The following is a 20,952-nucleotide window of genomic DNA, read 5'->3' as shown; positions in this document are numbered from 1 at the left end:
ATCTTTTTTAATTCTCTCGATTTTAGATTTTGAATGCTGTGGTTTTTAAATGGATGCAGGCTTAAAGTCATTATATTTTCCCAATGAATTTTTCTTTTTACACTTAAGAAATGATCTTTTTCATGCCCAATATTTTTTTAACTTTGTTTATCTTGTCTGATGTTCATATTGTAGTATTACTTTTTTATTGTTTTGAATGTCTGCCTAGTATTTCTTAGTTTATCTCATTTTTATCCATTCCATGTGATGTTTAAGTATATCTCTTGTAAGCAGCATATAATTGGATTGTATTACTTTTTAAATCTAGTGTGGAAACCATTTATATTTATTTTGATTGTGTTGGACTTGATTTAAATTTCTTTTCTGCCTTCCATTTGATGGATTGAGTTTTCCTTCCATGCATTTATTTGGAAGTTATGAGTCTTTTTCATTTCTTTCAATGACTACTTTACTTTTAACAAAGTAAAGCACTAGTCTGTATCTTTCTTGTTACCAAACAATGCCTGGGTTCTACAGAGTTCTCATTTCAATTACACCTTCTCTTCTTGCATGCAATTATTGTCTACTATTTTATTTCCACTTTGTTTTAATTATCATTAGTTATTAATTTTCACCGTTAATGTCTATTTGGAGCTACTTGTGTCTATTAGTTTTTCTGTTTACATTGCCTCTGCTACCCACTCGTTGCTTCTTTGTTTTAGTTGCTTTATTTGTTAAGAACATCTATTAGTGGTTATTTCAGCAGGATTCTCTAAGGGATAGAGTTTTGATTTTAGATGCTGAAATGTTCTTGTATCATTGCCATTTTGATAGACTTTGTTATTAATGAAATTCTAAATTGACACTTATTTTCTCTTGGCCCTTTGAAGATATTTCACTGTCATCTGTTACTTATTGATGATAAGGTTTCTGTGTCTTATTATCTATCATCCCTTCGAAGGTAACCTATTTTTGTTCAAAATTGTTCTAAATTTTCTTTTTCTTTTTGATGTTTTGTGATTTCAATTTATGCTTCTTGAGATTTGGTGTATTACTTAACCTGAGGACTCTTGTCATTTTTTTAATTCTGAAAATTTCAGCCATTAGCTTTTTAAATATTGCCTCTGCCATCTGGCATCTGTGGTTTTTCATTCTGCAACTACGATAGATGTGCATTCTTACTGCTATTTCATTCCCTGTATTTCTTCTCTCTCCTATTTTTTGACGCATCATTTTTATGCTGCATTCTATATATTTTCATCAACTCTATATTTTAATTATTTAATAATTCTTTCCTCTGCTGTTTCAATTGAATATTGTTTAATTTTTTTGTTAATGTTTTTGTTTCTTTTATTAAATTTATTGGGGTATCATTGCTTAATAAAATTATGTAGGATTCAAGTGTACAGTTCTATAATACATCATCTATATCGCATTGTGTGTTCACCACCCTAAATCAAGTCTCCTTCTGTAACTGTATGACCTCCTTACCCTCTCCTAAACCCCCTTACCCTCTGGTAACCACTAAACTGTTGTCTGTGTCTATGAGTTTTTTGTTTCTTTCTTTGTCTTGTTCGTTTATTGCTTTCAGTTTTATATCCTACGGATGAGTGAAATTGTATGGTTCTCGACTTTTTTGTCTGATTTATTTTGCTTAGCATGATAATCTCAAGATCCAAGTTGTCGCAAATGGCAGTATTTCATCTTTTCTAATGGCCGGGTAATATTGCATTGTATATATGTATCCCATCCTCTTTATCCATTCATCTTTCGAAGGACACTTTGCTTGTTTCCATGTCTTGGCCACCGTAAATTAGGCTGCAGTGAACGTAGGGGTACATATATCTTTACGGATAAATGTTTTCAGATTTTGGGGATAAATACCCAGAAAAGGGATTGCTGGGTTATATGGTAATTCTATTCTTAATTTTTTGAGGAATCTCCATACTGTTTTCCATAGTGACTGCACCAATTTACATTTCCACCAGCTGTGTATGAGGGTTCCTTTTTCTCCACAACCTCTCCAACACTTTTTTTTTTTTTCTTAGAAGTTCTATCTGGTTCTGTTTCAAATTTGCCTATGTCTTGATCGGAGTATCCTGTTTTTTTATAATGGTTTTGTTCCTTATTTTGTCTCGAATTATTTAAAATAAGAACCAATAATTTTTCTATGAGGGCCCAGAGAGTAAATACTGTAAGCTGTGCAGGTCATGCCATTTCTGTTACAACTATTCAACTCTGCATTGTAGTGCAAAAGCAGACCTAGGCAATATCTAAGCAATTGGACATGACAGTGTTCCAATAAAACTGTATTTACCAAAACAGTCATTGGTGTGGAAATAGCTCAGAGGCCCTTGATTTAAAACATATTCTATTACAATCACATTCAAGAGGTTCTCTTACCTCAAATAACTAAGAGTGGTAATTCTTCCAATTGATGTTTCAGCTAACTGTCCCTCATGGTAGATTATTATCTTGTGTTTCATAATTTCAAGTTGTGAGCTGTGCATACAGCCTTCTTTTGGAGGTCAGGGTGCCTTGAGTTATACAATTATCCTTCAAAACATACTGGTATTTCAGACCTCGCAGGTAATATTTTTGTAAGGGATTGCTTTTTAAGTTATTACTCCCAAAATAACTTGGATAAGAATCTTCTGAATTAATCTAGGACTTAGTGCTTTACCAGACACAGGGAGCTCACAGCGATCAGTGCTACCATTATCTCTATTAAAATTATCAGCACTGTTATTAATGATCCTAGGTCTTGTAGAATTTACAAAAATTGCAATTGTTACCACTTATGCTCTATAAAGTTTTTTAAAATCCTGGTTAATCAGAAGATCATAATTAAAAAAAAAAACTTTTTTATCTAGACCTGATGCTACTTTGAGTTAAAACTATAGATAGTATTGAGTAAAGTATGTATTATGAAAATTAAAGACAACTGAGGCAAGACAGAAAAAGAAGCTTTGGAAATTTCCTTCTGAAATATCCTTTTTATAAGGGATAGAACTAAACATATTTATGAATATATATACACGTATATGTATATATATATACATGTATACTCGTATATGTCCAATATATACATATGAGTGTGTACACATACATGATTTTCCCAATCTGTAGTAAATTCATCCCTCTTACTTCTTTATCACAGGGCACTTGAAATGGACCAAAGCTGAGGACATTGACATAGAAACCCCAGGATCTATTCTTGTCAACACTAACTTAAGGGCATTAATAAATAAACATACATTTGCTTCCTTACCTCAGCATTTTCAACAATACCTCCTGCTTTTGCTACCAGAAGTGGATAGGCAGGTAAGTAGAAGTTTAGACATTTGATATTAGTCACTAGTTACATTATTATGAAGTGGCAGGTCTGTTATCGAAGATGACTGATAAGTGGATGGACCATTTTGTAATAATATAGTATATTTATGTAATTTATATGCTTACTGCTAGCATTGGTGTATTTATTTAATCTGTCAAAACAAAACCATTTTTTTTTATTATCAGTAGCGAGCCAATTCAAATTTTAAAATATAGTCCATTGCTGTAGAGTGAAAACAACAGACCTATCCACATTAGGAAGGGAAAACAAAGAAATCAAACATTCCATTATCAAATAAATGTTTGAAGTAGCTGTTCCTTTGCCCAGAGGGAATATTGAAGTGCAGCAATAAAAAGCCAGGGTTTCTAAGAAATTATGTAAATGTTTTTATTCTCAACTCTTTCCAAAAAGCATTTAAAATTTATGTTTGCAGTTGCCTTCTGAGAGTCTGTCATCATAAATATGATTGCCTATAAATGATCACCTTTTATCTTTTTTTAGTATAACTGGAAATGCTTTGAATATGTTTTTTTATTTTTGAAATGACTCTAAAATAAGGAAATAGAAATATAGACCCATAATAGCAGGCATCAATCATATTCTAAAGCTATTTCTTTAGAAACGAAAGGAAAAAAATTTTTTCATCACACAAAACTTTTATTACATTTCACAAAAATTATTAAATGTGAAATAATTTCCTTGTGATTCTTATTTCAATAAATGTTGACACTGTATATAACTCCCAGTTGATGGATGTAATGTGTGTATGTTTATGAATTTGTATCTCACAATGATAGGTACATCCATAAATTGAAGTGGGCAAGATAGATTCAATTATTTCTATATTAATTTGAATATATTTTTTAGCTTTTATTTGATTCTGTTTTGTACTAACTTACCAACCTTCTTTCATGCATGCTTAAAATTCGATGAGCTATATAGTTTTCTACCATTCTTATGTATCTCTTTGGTAGAGATTATTGCTCATATTTAGAAAAATGGTATTTTAATTTTAGGTACCTTTTTTATCATAGTAAGAGCTGTCATTTATTGAAGAAATGCTATAAATTTACATGTATTGTATCACTTAATCTTTATACAAAACCATAAATTATCTTTTTTTCTAATTTGGGAGTTTGCCTCTATTGTACTAAAATTTTAATATTTATTATGTATATGATATACATATATATATATTTTTAGGTGCTTTGGAATAATGGAAAAACAGTAAGTGCCTATTAAGTGTTTATTGAATCAATGATTAAATACATAGTTAGATACATAAGTGATATTTATAAATAATCAAAAATGAGGTAGAAATAGATAAGATTAAGGAGTAAAAGCACAAAGCATATTGAGTTTTCATGTTCAGAAGGTAAAAATCAGAGATGAATTAAGATCCCTGAATTGGGCCTCGAGATATAGGCAGAATTTCAAAAAAATAAATGGAAATGTACCAAGTGAAAGGGTCAAAGATATAAAATCAAGAGCTAATTTTGTGGGAGTCTGGATTGTGGGAAGAACAGTGTGAATGAACTGGAAAGACAAATTGGAAGTCAGTTTTGGAAGATTCTTAAGTATGAGACTAAAGAATCTGAACAATGTTCTCCCTATACTGTGTTTACAGTGCAAAACCATTGAGGGCTTGTGAGCAGAGCTGTAATATATAATATCATTGCTTTTTAAGAAAATTATTCTGGCAGTACTAAAAAGGAATGTTAGAGATGGGAAGCATGAAAATGGAAAGAGTTGTTAGAAAGCAATTTTTGTTGTTCCAAAAAAGACAAAATGAGGGCATGAATTTGTACAACAGCATTGAAATTTTAGAGTAGGAGAATAACGCTGCCACCATCATCATCATCTCATCATCATCATCATCATCATCATCATCGCCATCACCATTATCCAGTGGTAACAATTTACATTTTGTCAAAGGACGGTTGAAGTAAGATATAGGGAAAAACCACAGATGACTCTTGGGTTTCAAGCTTGTATGACTGAGAATCGAGTTCAAGAATTAAAAAAAAACCTTTATTTATTTATTTTTTTTTTTGTGGTGGGGGATACTGATTTATTGGCTACACAACTGTCTTCCGCTTCAACATATGTATGGCTGACCTTATTTACAATAATGTTCCCAGCTCCTGGAATAAGATTTGGCATAAATAAGATACTCAGTAAACCTTTTTGAAATAAAGAAATGACAAATTGTCCTAGGTTTAGCCAAATATTTCAGTAACCCAGAAGGTCATTCTAAGCCAATATTGTATTCAATCTATAGCAGTTTCTTAGTATTTTCTAGTCAGTTTGAGAAATATAAATGAGTAAGGTACAATACCTGTCTTCAAATAACATTTAGTTCATTGGGAAATTATTTATTCAAGAAATATCTACTGAGCATGTATTATGTGCTATGTGCATTTTGCTAAATATAGAGGATACAAGAATGTTCTGGAGGAATAAAAAAGGAGACAGACAACCTCATTCTGAAATACTGCTAAAATATACTCTTCCCTCATTACTAGGAAGGAAGTCTAATAACTGGATAAACCTACACCAAATTTAGTATAAAATGAGGCAAAGTAATACAAATGTCAAAATGGAAGAATAAAGTCCGCTGAGGGTACAGAAGATGAAGGACTTTAGTCTGAGAATAGTATTAGAGAAGATTTCCTGGTAGAAAGGATACTTAAAAGTTGACTGTTGAAGAACTAACAGATGTTTCATAAGTAGAGCCAATGGAAAGTGAATTTTGTAGAGGGAGAACATATCTTACTAATATGCTTGTGTGATGCTTGTGTTTCCAGAATATTCAATAGTTCAGTATGACTGGACCAGGGGAAAAGTGGTGGGATATTGTGCCAAAGGATAGTATGATTGACAACCTAATGACCGAGTTGTAGAGTAATCTCTTTGAACTTTTTCTGAAACCAATGGGTAACATCACAGATTTTTCAAATAAAAAATGGCACGTATAGAATAATTTATACAATTATTTTAGGGCCTGGACAGAAGGGAAGGGGAGAAGGTCCAAGGGATAAATAAAATACAGTCTTTATTTTCTCTTAGGAGCCAGTAGCCCTGTAAATGATGGATTGGACAAACAGAAAGATAAGACATAGTGAAACTGGTTAAGAGGCAATTGTACTAGTTGAGATTTGAGATAAGGGTCTGACCTTGGACATTGGCCTTGGAAATGAAAAGAAAGGACTGGATTCCAGGCATATTTTCAACCCGGATTAGTAGGAATAAATGACAGATTGCTCATGAAATGGGGTTGTAAAAGGTCTAGAAGGCAACTGGAGATTTTATCTAGGGTAACTTGGGAGGACAGAAAGGGTCTGTGGGCCTATCCACATTTGATACCAAGAAATTTAGAGCTATTTATATCTCTTTGTTTCTCTCCTAGCAGAGAGGTAGCTTGATGCAACAAGCTATCAAAACTCGGTGTTTCAGTCCTACTTGTAAATATGAGGATGAACACCACTTTCTCGACCAGAATCAGTGAAAATGTGAATCTCATACACAGATTTATTTGAGCCAGTGGAAGTTACTGTAATTATGTAAAACACCTAAGAATTTTATTTGTATGAAAACGATCTTCACATATTTTTACAGAATTTGAAATCCCCAGCTTTCTTGTTTCCTTTGTTTGACTACCCCCGGTTTCTGCCTGATGTCTCCCCTGAAGCAATCTTTCAGGGCCTCTTACTCTGGAGAACATGAAACCAAAGTGCATTCCATTATTACATCTTTAAAATATGAGAAGCTACGTTCCCTTTATTTATCTTGCCAATGCCAACTGTCATTAAGCCAGCCTGTCTGGTGTTTTGTTTTCCCATATTTGTACTTTTCTTTCTTTTTTAGAGGTTTTGTTTTGTTTTTGTTTTTGTTTATCTTAGATTACATTTTTTATTTACTCCTAGTTGTTTTATAACGTTGTATCTAGTTTTATATTGAATTTTACTCGCCACACATTATGCTACAAGTAACAGAAAAATGAACTCAAACTGACTTAAATATAAAGGGGATTTATTGGCTCAGGTAATTAGAAGAGGTGAGAGTGGGCTTCTGGTTGTTGGTCCTGGTTTCAGTTGTTATCAACGACCCATTCAGTTATAATTTAATGAATTAATTTTCAATCTTATCCCTTGTTGTTATATTGAATCCCTTTGTTGTAGGATGGCTAGCTGAATCAAAAAATGGGTACTTGCCTCTTGGTTCACACTCATGGAGAAAATACTTCTATGTCAGTATTTCAAAGAAAAGACCTAATAGGTAATGGTTCTAGAGGAGATAGATATGTAAAAGCTGGTAGTTACAGAATATGCCATGGTGGGAGTATATGCATTTTGCTATGGGAACATAGAGGAGATAATTATATTCTGTTTGTGGGAGTTAGAGAAGGTTTCAAAGAGAAAGTGCCATGTGAATTGGTTCTGGGAAGATGGAAGAAGTTTACCAGGTTGAGAAGTGTAGCAATATCCTAGTAGAGGAAACAGTATGTGCCAGTGATACCATTCATTACTTACAATGCTAGGCCTTCTACATGGATTATCACTAATCCTTATAATAACTCTCCAAAGACTCTGTATTATTAACCCAACTTCATCTATTTGGAAAATGAGGATCAGGAACAAAATAGGATGTGTCCAACTCATTCCAAGTAAAAACTTGGGAGCCAGAATTTGAACACAAATTTGTCTAACTCCATGCTTTTTCCCCTACATGATGTTCCTTGCCCCCAAGACGCAAGCAGAAAAGTGTGTGAGATCTATTAGCACACAATTGAGATGGCTGGGGTATAGGGTAAGTTGAAGCCAGAAGGGCAGGTTGGAGCAAGCCTTTAAAAAAGGCCTCATTGGTCAGCAAGCAATGTAGAATATACTGCAAATTTACATTTGAAGCGTGACATTATTATTATAGATTTATATTTTAGAAAAGGGACTGTATTGGAGGAGTGAGGCATGAAGTAGAGGGAGATTTTCCCCACTCACCACCTTGCTGTTGTTTAGTCACACTATCCTCCTTCCTGTTCCTCACACCTAATTCTCTCTCAGCCTCTGTACTTGCTGTCGGCTCTGCTAGGAATGCTTTTCCAGTATCTTTTGACAAGGTCAGCTCATTCCCATCCACCAATTAAGTCCCAATGGCATCTCCTCCCAGAGGCTTTTCTTGCCCTCCCCTTCCATCTGACATATCCTCTTTAGTTGTTTTCTGTCTTTATTTTTCTGTTTATTTCCTTCCTGTACTTATCATAGTCTATAATTAACTTACAAATTCATTTTTATTTTTTTTTTGTCTTTCCTCATGAAAATAAAAGCCCCAGGACAGTGGATTGCTTTCTTCTGTTCACTGTGCCTGGCTTATAGTAAGTGCTCAGTGAATGTTTTCTGAAGGAGTGAATGAGCATAGGCTAGAAAACTACTTACAAGACTAGTTTAACATATCTGATAAACACGAGAACTTCAGCCAAAGCCATTATAGAATGAAAAAGAAAGGCCTGATTTATGAGACAGTGTATCAGTTCCTTAGGGCAGCCATAACAAAGTCAATACTGAGTGGCCTAAAAACAGAAATGTATTTTCTCACTGTTTTGGAGGTTACAAGTCCAAGATCACTGGTGCTGGCATGCTTGCATTCTGCTGAGGCCTCTCTCCTTGACTTGCAGACCTTTTTCTCATTGCGTCCTCTCATGGCTATTTCTTTGTGCAATCACATCCTTGGTGTCCCTTCCTCTTTTCATAAAGACACCAGTCATTTGGATTAGGGCCCACCCATATGACCTCCTTTATGCATAATTACCTCTTTAGAGGCCTTGTCTCCAAATACATTGCGTGTTAGGGTTTCAACATAGGATTGCAGTGCAGGACGCGGGGGACAACACAGTTTAGTTCAATACAGACATTTGAGCACTAAAATCATCAAGTCTTGGTAATTGGATTTGGGGGAAAAAGGGGAACCAAATAACATATTTTTAGGCAAGGTTTATTGTACATTTGAGAATAGCAAAAGATTGGTACTTTGTTTAAAGCTAGGGTGGACTTAAACATGTTTTTGTCCTTAAAATGGGGGAGGGGGGTTGATGGAAGAAATTAAACACGGAAGAGCTTTGACTTATTGACCAAAATTTTAGAATTGATGGGAAGGGATAGGGATTGGAGAAGAAGCTGGTTTAAGGGGGGGAAAACATGCTGATTTCTAAGATCAGAGAGAAGAGCAACAGGAAGGAGGGGGTGAAGAAATAACCAAATTTGAAAGTACAGTGGAACGTGGGGGGTTTTCATCTGGGTGGTGGTGTATTTGATCTGAGACTAGAGGACCAGGGGTTTTAGGAGAGGAAAAGAGCTCTGGGAAACAGCTTGATGGATTAGCATATATTCATCCTGGGAAAAATCATTGCTGAACAGCACTGAGGCTCCATTTGAGGTTAGGTGGCAGTGGACACAGTTCTTCGACTTCTGTGTTTTCCACCCCAGCCATACTAAATAGTTGTACATTTAGCTTGGTAATAGATGTACCGGAAGTTGGGTTTTGCAAGAGTTGGAGGTTTATAGAGGCTCAAATAGAAGGAGCTGAGAGATTTTAGAGGACTTGTGAAACGCTTGTTGGAGGGGTTGATATGGGGTGCAGGCTAGATAGGGAGAAAAGTAAGGTCAGAGGAGCTAGAGTGAGTGGAGGTCTCAGAGAGTGAAAAATGTGAGGTTAAAGGAAGAAATACATGTTGTTGAAGGATGTTACCGAGTCTCAAAATAACACTTCGAATATGATCAGGTTTAGGTAAACACACAGGTCAAAAAGTGCTCTCCTTGGCTACTACAGTTATGTTCAGAGATCAAATACAAAGAAACTAAAGGGTCAGAGCAGCAGTTGGCCAGTGCTAGTGAACAGATAGAATTGTAGCTAGTTCTTCATTCAATCCTCATGTAGGAATATTGGTTTAATAAATTCAGGGCTTGGGTTTGTAGCCAGACATTCCTTTGTGCATAGCTCCCTGCAAGATGCGCTTGGGGAATTTTTAGAACCTCCTTGATTGTACATAGCAGATCCTCTTTTCTCTAAGGATTTGTACTTTATAAACTGTGTCTACATAGAACAATTTTGTGACCTTTTAAAAATATATGGCAGCTGGTGGAATAAATGTCAACTGAAGTAGAGTCATATTTAGGTTTTTATTACACTTTCAAATCGAACATCACTGATGAATAGGTTGTTGTCCCTTCTGTCATCTGTATCATTCTTAAGTGATGTTCTTCTCTGCCTCCATTTGGTGGTATCAAGGCTATCAGGGCTCTCTCTTCAAATACTTAACAGCACCATTCCACAACTGCTTCTAAATAAATTATGCCTATTATTTTTTGTGCAAATGGTAATTGCAGCATTTCAATCCTTTCTTACTGATCTTCCAATTTTGTTCTGCATTCATATCTGTGTGGCTGTGGTCTCTTAAATGACTAGCCACCAAAGGATATGTACTGTGTAGGCTCTTTAAAATCACATCTAGCTTTGTGCTCTTCAGGTTTTTGCACTCACTAGCAATAATGCACATAATTTTAACTGTGGAGAATGTCATTAAACTAAAATGGAACATTTACACAGTCCCTTTTGCAGAGAATTTTGGAGTAGGAAAATGAATGTGTGTGTCAGACATTTTACAGCACATGAGAATGTGATTTATTGATTTCTGATGGCTCTGTTGGCATCAGTGTATATATTTAAAGAAGTCACGCAGCCTTTATAAATGCAAATGGGAAAGGGCTTTCCATCTTTTTCCTCGATGGAAATAGCTCATACATTTTCAATAAGTCAGGCTCCTCTTAGAGATTGCTCTATGTACCGTATATATTGATTTAAAAATTATACAGTTATTTTATTCTACAAATAGCGTATATAATGAAATGTCAATTTACCTAACAGATTATAGAAATTCAAAAGTATTAAAGATATGAAAAAATACTAGTATCTTAAGCCTTTAGGTAATACTAAGTGTGTACTTGAGATGTAATTATTTTAATGGAACTGACACTTTGGCTTTTTCCCTGCTTCTGAAAGCATATCTTAAAGTACTTAGGAAATCCAATATTCCTTCTAGCCTAAGTCACTTACTGGTGATAGTAAATCATACATGGCCTAAAATATCCTTTTAGACCACGCCTGGAGATTTCTATTCTCGCCATCTGAGCATTATGCTTATGAAGGGAAGTGATTTCATTTGAATTTTATTCATTTCTTAGCTAACTGGGTAGTTAACATCAAATCCTGTTTATCAGTATCTACTTCAGTGGTGTATTAACTGGATTGAATTACAGATGAGCAAGTAATTGCATGTAATTGGCAATCGGACAAACAGAGCTTATTTCAATCCTATACTTAAAGCAGTTCACTGAGGACCTCACACTCATTTAACCTGGAGAACATCTAATTCTGTACAGTAAGCCACTATCTTCCTCCTTTTTTTATTTTATTAGTTTCAGGTGTACAAAACAATCTAGTGATTTGACATTTATATAGCTCACATATAACCCCAATAAGTAAGTCTATTACTCCCATCTGACACTGTACACAGTTATTACAATATTATTGAATGTATTCCCTATGCTGTACTTTATATTCCTGTGACATTTTTAATTATAGTTGACATTCAGTATTATTTTATATTAGTTTCAGGTGTACAGCATAGTGGTTAGACATGTATATAATTTATGAAGTGATCTCCCAATAAATCTAGTACCCCACTGACACTATACATAGTTTTTACAGTATTATTGACTATATTCTCCATATTGTACTTTACATCTCTGTGACTATTTTGTAACTATCAATTTGTACATCTTAATCCCTTCACCTTCCTCATCCAGCCCCACAATCCTCCTCCCATATACTAACCATCAATTTACTCTCTGTATCTATGAGTCTGTTTCTGTTTTGTCTGTTTGGTTGTTTTGTTGTTTAGATTCCACATATAATTGAGATTATAAAGACAAAGATAGTATTTGTCTTTCTCAGTCTGACTTATTTCACTAAGCATAGTACCCTGTAGGTCCATCCATGTTGTCACAAGTGGTAAGATTTCATTCTTTTTATGGCAAAGTAATCTTCCATTGTATATATGTGTACCACCATTTCTTTATCCATTTGTCTATTGATGGACATTTTAGTTATTTCCATATCGTGGCTATTGTAAATAGCACTACAGTGAATATAAGGGTGCCTATATCTTTTTGAATTAGTGTTTTGGATTAATTTGGATAAGTACCCAGGAGTGGAATTGCTGGGTCATAAGGTAGTTCCATTTTTTAATTCTTTGAGGAACCTTCATACTGTTTTTCATGATAGCTGTACCAATTTGCAATCCCACCAACAGTGCACAAGGGTTCCCTTTTCTCCACATCTTCGCCAATACTTGTTTGTTGATTTATTGATGATGCCCATTCTGACAGGTGTGAGGTGATATCTCATTGTGATTTTAATTGGCATTTGTCTAATGATTACTGACGTGGAGCATCTTTTTATATGTCTATTGGCCATTTGTATGTCTTCTTTGGAGAAATGTCTATTCAGGTTCTCTGCCCATTTGTTAATTGGATTGTTTGTTTTTTTTGGTGTTGAGTTGGATGAGTTTTTTATGAATTTTTGAATATTAACCCCTTATCAGATGTATCATTGGCTAATATCTCTTCTTTTATGTATGATACCTGAAAGGGTATGTTTGAGAGGCCATATATGATCAACTACCTCTACCATATGAAATTATTAAATATTTAATATTGTCATTTAATATTTACATAATTACCTTTGTTGTCATTTAATCTAAATCTTTTAATAATATGTGTATGTGTACCACTTAACTGTCAGTTTATATGGTAATGGAGAATAAGAACTTTAATCTTGTTTTATCTTACAAATGACTTGAGTTTGAGAATGGGAGTCATACATGTGGCAGCCTGTCATTTTAATACAGGACATTCTAATGCCAAAGTCACCATGGACCCTTATGAACAGATATGATTCACCCCTAAATTAGGCTAAAGGATAAGAAGGAAGAAGACTGATCTCACTTATTAAATCACCTTTAGAACTCCTAGTAGTTATTAAACACTATTCAAAAAATATAGTTATCTGAGAAAATACTTTGATTCCATTTGTACCATTTATTAAAGAACACTGTAAAGGAATAAAGAATCAAATAGAAACAGAAAGTGAACGCTGTAGTAATGTTTGAACCTCTAGATTAAGATGGCAGTATAAATATGCATATGTAATTCCCATTCTGGCTTCTAAATTCTCATTAAAATGACATTGGCTTTTCCCCATTGTTGTATTTCTTTATTAGTCCTGGAGTTTAGGGGGAGAATGTTATCCAGATGCCAAATACTGTGAAGAATTTCTGCAGGAGATAATGAAGGTGAGACTAGATTGAACAAAGAGATTACTAAAGTGAAAGTGACTGCCTGGAAAGGCAGACTTTGTGGGATCTGACTGAAAGGGCTGTGGATTTGCCCTAGACCAGACCAGCTCTGAGTGGTCAGTGCCAGAAGCAAGGGTAGAGCCTTCAGGAGGAGAAAATGTCTGTACTGCTTCTGTTCTCTGGAAATATTCACTAGGATATAGTCTCCAAACAGAAGGATCCACTGCAGAAAATGTTCCAGTCCGTATTTGCTAAGGGGTTGCCTTGTGTTCTATGTCCAAAGGCAAGCTGTTTTGCTAGCTAAAGGGAGGTCTCACCTCATGGATGTATCCTTAAATATATGGTTAAGATATTCTTTATTAAAGAATCCATCCCTTCTTCTCACAAGTCCCAAACTTCTACATAGGCAAGCATCAATGAGGCAAACATGCACTTTTTTCTGATCCCTTATCTGAACCTGAAAGATTTATACAAGGTCCAACAGAGTTTCTGACAGAAACAATCTCAATATCTAATACAAAGACAACACCTACTGACCTCTCTCTCAGGATAAAAAGACAGATCAATAATGTGACATAGGAAAGATTTGGCAGTTCAAAAACGACATGCAGTGTGACAATTCAGAGAACAAGACCCTCTAAGTGTTAGTGAAACAGGATAAAAATTATTTCGACAGTGTCTATTAATAAACTGCTGAAGGTGATTCAGGAGAATTCAGTTATTTTTTAAAACATTAATTGACGTGTTATGGTGGCTTATGCAGTGAGCCAGACCTTGGGGATGTTATATCATACGAGACTGTCATACGTCTGCCTTCATCAATCTTCTAAGTCTAGCAGGAGAAAGTAATACATGTACGCGAAGTTCCCTGGGAATGTAATTTTGAAGGTGAGAGGAAACGCTTATGAGTGGGCATATGAGTGAGCTTGATATAGTTATTTGGAAACAGTTTGATACTTTGGAATCTTAAGATATCTTTGGCAGAACCAGAACTCTTAAGATATCTTTGGCAGAACCAGAACAGTGCTCAGTGTATGGCAATTTCTTTTCCATCACTGGGGCATGTGCTTTTAGTCTGACTGGTGGGAACAGACACTATGAGCACAGCGTACTGTGACTTCTGTTTGTTTCAGGTCGTTCTTCCCAGCCTCTGGTACTTCCTCACATTTGTGCACTGATCAACACTCAGCTGAAAAAGTCCAGAATTTTCTCTCTGTGATGCTTTCCATTGGTTCTCTGATTTTCTTCCTGTGAACTGTAACTGCTTTGGTTTCCTCAGACTGTCAGCTCCAGGGTCTTATTGGCGCAATAGATGGTGGTGGTACCATTTGCTGAGGAAGGAAAAACTGGAAGAAGAACATGTTTTCAGCTTCAGACATATTGTATCTGAGGTGCATTTCAGAAATCTATATGGAAATTTTGAATAAGAAGTTGGCGATGTAGGTCTGAAGGTTAAACTAGACTTCTAAGCTGGAGTTAATAAAAAATTGGGAACCACCAACATACGGATGTTAATTAAAACCTTAGGTATAAGTGATATGCACTATAGAATGAGAAGAGGGCCCAAGATTGAGGCTTGAGATTTCCAAATCTTAATGGCTGAATTGAAGAGATTAGGCTTGCAAAGGACACTGACAGTGAAATGAGGTAGAGGAAAACCATGCGTGTTTCTCACTGAAGTCAAGGGAGTGAATATTTAAAGAGGAAGATGAATTTTTTTTAAATAATTAAGTACTGAATAAGATGAAGATTGAGAGTTAGCCATCAGATTTCACATATGCAGTTCACTGTAAACTTGTCAAGGACAATTTTGGAGGCCTGGTAGGGAGGAAACACCAGTTTGGAGTGGCTTTAAAAGAGAATGGGAGAGTCTGGATACGCTCTCCCCCTACATGTAAAGAGGAACAGAGAAATGGAACAGTACGTCTTAGATTTTCGTGTTGAGTACATACAGACCATCATTCTTTTTAAAAGTGCTATTGTGAATGAGGTCTTTTTTTCCATAACATAGTAGTTGTGTTTTGTGTATAAATATATGAAAGCTATTTCTTAGCCATCTTACTCAATTTTGGATAAATTTTAATTATCATTTTATGCTTGAGCTTTCCAGATAATCATGTCACTTATGAAGAATGATCATTTTATCTCCTCCTCTCTAGTCACTATAGTGTTTAGAACCATTTGTTTGATAGGGAAGAAAGCCAGATTGGATTGGGATGAGAACTGAGTTAAAAAAGAAAGGAAGTAGAGAATATAGACATGTCTTTTAAATTTGGTTATGAAATGAAAGAGTCATAAGGGTAACTAGAACAGTATAATGTAAGGAGAAAGGTGGGATTTCATTTGTTTGATTTATTTTTTTCACCTGGGAGAGGTTTTATTTAGTATGTTTAGTGATCAAAAGAATAGAGGTCCCTTTGAGAGGGAGCAGTTAAATAATCAAGATAAAAATGGAAATTGGTTGCTTACTGTAACGATCCCTTAAAAGACATGGGGGTTCGGAAGACAGTGGGTGAAGAAGATGGATGGGAAGTTTCCTAGTGGGAAGCCTAGGGATTTCCTGTCTGAATACCACAGGTTTTTTTTTTTTCCTAGAAAAACAGAAGTCAAAATTATGAATGGAAACGGATGGGTATAGTGAGGATAGGGAGGCAGGTAAAAAGCTTGCGGAGAATGGAGTTTGAAATGGTCACCGAAGAATGAGAAGAGTTCACTGACGGAAGCCAAGTAGACTAGCTGGAGATTGATAAATTGCCCACCATTGAAGACTTAATTATCAAACCAGTTTGCTTAAAGAGAGTGAATTTTCCAAAGGATTGTCTGCAGAATGATAAGGTTTACCAGGAATTGGGCTTTTGTCATATGTGTGTATCCAAATGACAATAAGGGCAAGAATATTGAGAACATGACAGACCAGAAAATCTAAACTTTAAAAGGAAGGAAATAGTGCAAGGAGAGGAACAATGGACGAGGTGGAAGTAAAGAGATGAGTGGACAGCAGGTCATAATGAGATCAAGAGTGATCATAGTAGAGGAGTGATCATAATAGAGGATGTGAATAAGCCAGCTGGAAGGAGGGAGGTGGATCAGCATAATAGATGATAAAACGTAATAGTGATATAACGGTTTGGGGGATTTTTCCCCAAACATGTATAGTTTTTCATCTTTTTTTTAGCTGTTAGTTGCTCTCCAGAAAATTTGTTTCTTCTTATGATTTCGAGTTTCGTGTCTAGTAAAAAATACATTCCCTACATCAATTTATACAAACATACTTCAAAGTATTCTAATAATTTAAACACTATTTTAAAACTTTTCCCTTTAGGTTTTTAGAAGTGTGAGTCCTACAATTTTGTTTTTTCTTTTTCAAGATTCTTTTATCTATTCCCGGGCCCTGAATTTCCACATGAATTTTAGGACTAGCCTATCAATTTCTGCAAAGAAGCCAGCTGGAAATTTAATTGGAACTGTCTTAAATCTGTAAATCATTTTGGAGAGTATTGTCATGTTAACATTATTAAGTCCTCTGATCCATAAACCTGGATGTCTTTCCATTTATTTAGAGCTGCCTCTTTAATTTCTTTCAACTATGTTTTATTAGTTTTCAAAGAGTAAGTTTTACATTTTTTATTACATTTATTGGGGTCACATTAGTTAGTAAAAATTCCATGTTTCCCCGAAAATAAGACCTACCCGGACAATCAGCTTTAATGCATCTTATATAAGAACCAGTCTTATATTCTAGTAAAATAAGACCTGGTCTTATATTAATTTTTGCTCCAAAAGATGCATTAGAGTTGATTGTCTGTCTAGGTCTTATTTTCAGAAAAACACAGTGTGTAGGTTTCAAGTGTACATTTGTATAATACATCATCTATACGTTGCATTGTGTGTTCGTTACCCAGAGTCTGTTCTCCTACCACCACCATATGGTTGACCTCTTTTTCCCTGTTCTTCCATCTTCCCTCCCCACTTACCTTCTGGTAACCACTAAACTGTTGTCTGTGTCTATGAGTTTTTGTTTCTTTGTCTTATTCATTTGTTGTTTTCAGTTTATTATCCCACATATATGAGTGAAGTCATTCATTTCTTTTATTAAATTTATCCCTTACTATTTTGTTATTTTTATTGTTATAAATGGATTTTTTTCTTCATTTCATTTTTGGATTCATGAGAAGTCAGCTGTTAATGTCATTGTGGTTCCCTTGTATATAAAAAGCCATTTTTCTCTTGCTTGTTTCAAAATTTTCTCTTTGGCTTTCAGCATTTTTACTATGATGTGATCAGGTGTGGATCTCTTCACATTTATCCTACTTAAAGTATGTTGAGCTTCTTTAATATATAGATTAATGCTTTTCATTAAATTTGGGAAGTTTGAGCCATTATTTCTTTGAATATTTTTCTGTTCTCTCTCTCCTCTGTGTTACTCCTGTTACCCGTTTGTTGCTGCACTTTATTGTGTCCCACATTTCTCTAAGGCTCTGTTCAATTTTCTTTCTTTTTTCTTTCTGTTCTTTAGAATACATAATCTCTATTGCTTTGTCTTCAGGTTTGCTGGTTCTTTCTCTTGCTAGTTCAAATTTACTGTTGAGCCCTTGAGTGAAATTTTCATTTTCCTTAATGTTACTTTTCAATCCAGAATTTCCAGTTAGTTCTTTTTCATAATTATTCTATCTCTTGACATTCTCTATTTGATGAAACATTGTCATCATACATTCCCTCAATTTATTTAAACTTGGTTTCATTTAGTTATTTAAAAATAATTACAATTACCAGTTTGAAGCTTTTTAGTGTTAAATCCTACATCAGGCTTCGTATGGGCAGTTTTCTCACCTGATTGTTTTCCAGACGATGAGGTCACTCTTTTCTGTTCCTTTGTGTCTTTCTCCTCCTTGCATTCCCCTTCTCCTCTCCCTTTCTTCTCCTTCTCTCATCCCTGTCCCCTTTTTCCCCTCTCCCTCTCTGGACATTTTAGGCTGTATCTTCCAGCATCTGTCTACTGATTCTACATGCTCCCCAGGGAATTTTTTGTTGTTGTTTTCTTATTAATTTGATTAGAGACTTCGCTGGTTATTTGAGTGAAATTGATTTTCCCTACAGTGAGATGCCTCTGATGTTGCTTCTCAAAGGGCACAGCCTTGGCCATGATCATAGTCTTGCTAGCGTCCCTTTGTTCCTTTCCCTGATCTGTTAAACTTTCCCTGATCTATTATAAATATCTACGTTACATGTAGTTAATGTTTAAAGTATTTTTCCTTAAAGAAGAGTATTTTTAATTGTAACTTCATCATTATTTATTGTAATTTTGAGGGGTTTCTTTATATTTGCTTTGAGGAATGGGATAATTAATTTACATTAGGTTTTTAATGGTCATGATAAAATTACATTTGCCATTCATAAACATTGTGAGCCTGCTTCTAAGTGGTCTGTTTCCTTGGTAAAGAATGGGATAAAATGAATTGGTAGGTGTAGCGAATGCGCTCAAGGACTTTACGATCCCATTTGGTGTCACACTTAGCCCTTTGGCTCTATCAGCTGCTCCCTAATTGCTTCATCGGTTTCAACAGTGCCCTGGGGCATAAATTTCTCAACAGTCTTGATTCATTAAATTAGAGCTCCTTTGCAGGGATAGTTTTCAGGCCAGTTTTTGAGGTTTGTTTGGACCCTAGCAGGGGGCTTTTTGGCTGTCTTTTTCCCTAATTCTCTCTGGTAAATTAGTTGACCTATGGTTTAGCTTATTGCTCTCAGAGAGCTAGCAGTCTCCTTTTAATTGCTCACTAACAAAAATCTCCATATCTTTCAAGAGAACCATCCGACTTACATTCTGTTTTCAGTAAAGTTAGTTTCTTTGGGGGGAGACCTTGGTAGCTCTCTATTTTTATGAACTCCCTCTGTACCTGGGAAAAATCAAGAGCCACTATTCCAGAGCTGGGGACAGGAGTGATACTACTACTTTAGTAACAGAGCATTGGGTGCAGGTGGCAGCCTCTGGCCTTTTCATCTTGACTCTGCTGGGACGATGGAGCTTTCACATTATGAGTGAGCTGGAGTGAGGGTATTCAGAGTCCCAGTATTCGCCTGCCATACTTGGGATCGGGCCACCACATCTGAGTGATCAGTGGGTAGAGAAAAGGAGCCCCTTACCTCTTGATTGTACTTGCCAGGAATTTGGCCTCTGTAACTCAGGGCTAGAGGGAATAAGAAATGCTGTTGACCTGCTCCTCCCACTGAGTTACTGCCTTCTTTTACTAGGAGCTGAGAGAAGAGGGAGACACCTCTTTCTAGTCACAACCATTTGGAGAAGAGTTTCCCTCACAGGAAACTGTTGGGTGGAGGGAGTGGGTTGGGGCTTACGTGGCACAGACTCTTACTGTGGTTACCAAGATGTAGTAGATTTTTTGAATAACTGTTTCCTCATTAGTTGTAGTCCTTAAGGACAAATTCTAGAAACCTTAAATGTTTTTTTTAAAAAATAATTTTCACCATTATGGTTGTTGCACTGAGAACAGGGTCACAGAGCTCTTCATGCTAGCATTCTGGAAGTGGAATTCTACTACATTTAGATTTTTAATGTAACTTTTATATATGGCCATAAACAATTTACTTAAATAAATAAATATTTTATAAAAATAAAATATTTTTCTCAGCTGAATTACCAAGTATGTCAAAGTCGTATATTAACTAAGCCATTTTTCCCAAAGGTGACATATTAATAATATTAATATCTTGATATGTGCTATGTTGTAATAGGTATTCCATAAATAGTTTTTCAATAAAATTCAGATTTAGCATCTTATTTCTATGAGAAAAACACTTCAAAAAACTGCTTTTATTCTTCCTACCATCTTAGATTAAATTTCACATTCAGACTTCAAAGAGAAGAATTGCAGTTTTGCTAAACCTTTTTATATTACAAAGTTTGTAAAGAGAGGGTTCTATTAAAATGCAAACAATCTAAAAAATAGTAGAGAGCTTGACAGTTTCCGTTATTAATATCCATAGTAATTATTTAAAGTACTTTTTCCTCAAAGAAGGAGAATATTTCTTTTGATTGTACCTTTATAATTATTCTTTATAATTTTGAGGAGTTTGTGTATATTTGCTTTGGAGAATGGGATAATTAATGTTAGATTTTCAGTGGTCACAATAAAATTGTGATTTTGCAACTCATAAACATTTAGCCTGTTTCTAAGTATCCTGTTTCTTTGGTAGGCATTGGGCATAAAATTAA

At 35.1% G+C, this 20,952-nt stretch overlaps 1 protein-coding gene across 2 annotated transcripts in view; it reads left to right on the top strand.

Moving 5' to 3' along the window:
- The window catches only part of ASXL3 (ASXL transcriptional regulator 3), a 171,079-nt gene that overhangs the window by 104,328 nt on the left and 45,799 nt on the right, over positions 1 to 20,952 (top strand). For both annotated transcript variants that reach the window (XM_081078727.1, XM_081078725.1), the window contains one exon: positions 3,140 to 3,303. In XM_081078727.1, coding sequence (XP_080934853.1) covers positions 3,140 to 3,303 — 164 coding nt within the window. The remainder of the gene's footprint in view (positions 1 to 3,139; positions 3,304 to 20,952) is intronic.

Source organism: Rhinolophus hipposideros, assembly GCF_964194185.1.
Source record: "Rhinolophus hipposideros genome assembly, chromosome: 17".
In the NCBI taxonomy this organism is placed as follows: Eukaryota; Metazoa; Chordata; class Mammalia; order Chiroptera; family Rhinolophidae; genus Rhinolophus; species Rhinolophus hipposideros.
The sequence above is the reverse complement of the archived record's forward strand: the minus strand, read 5'-3'. Positions and strand labels throughout refer to the sequence as shown.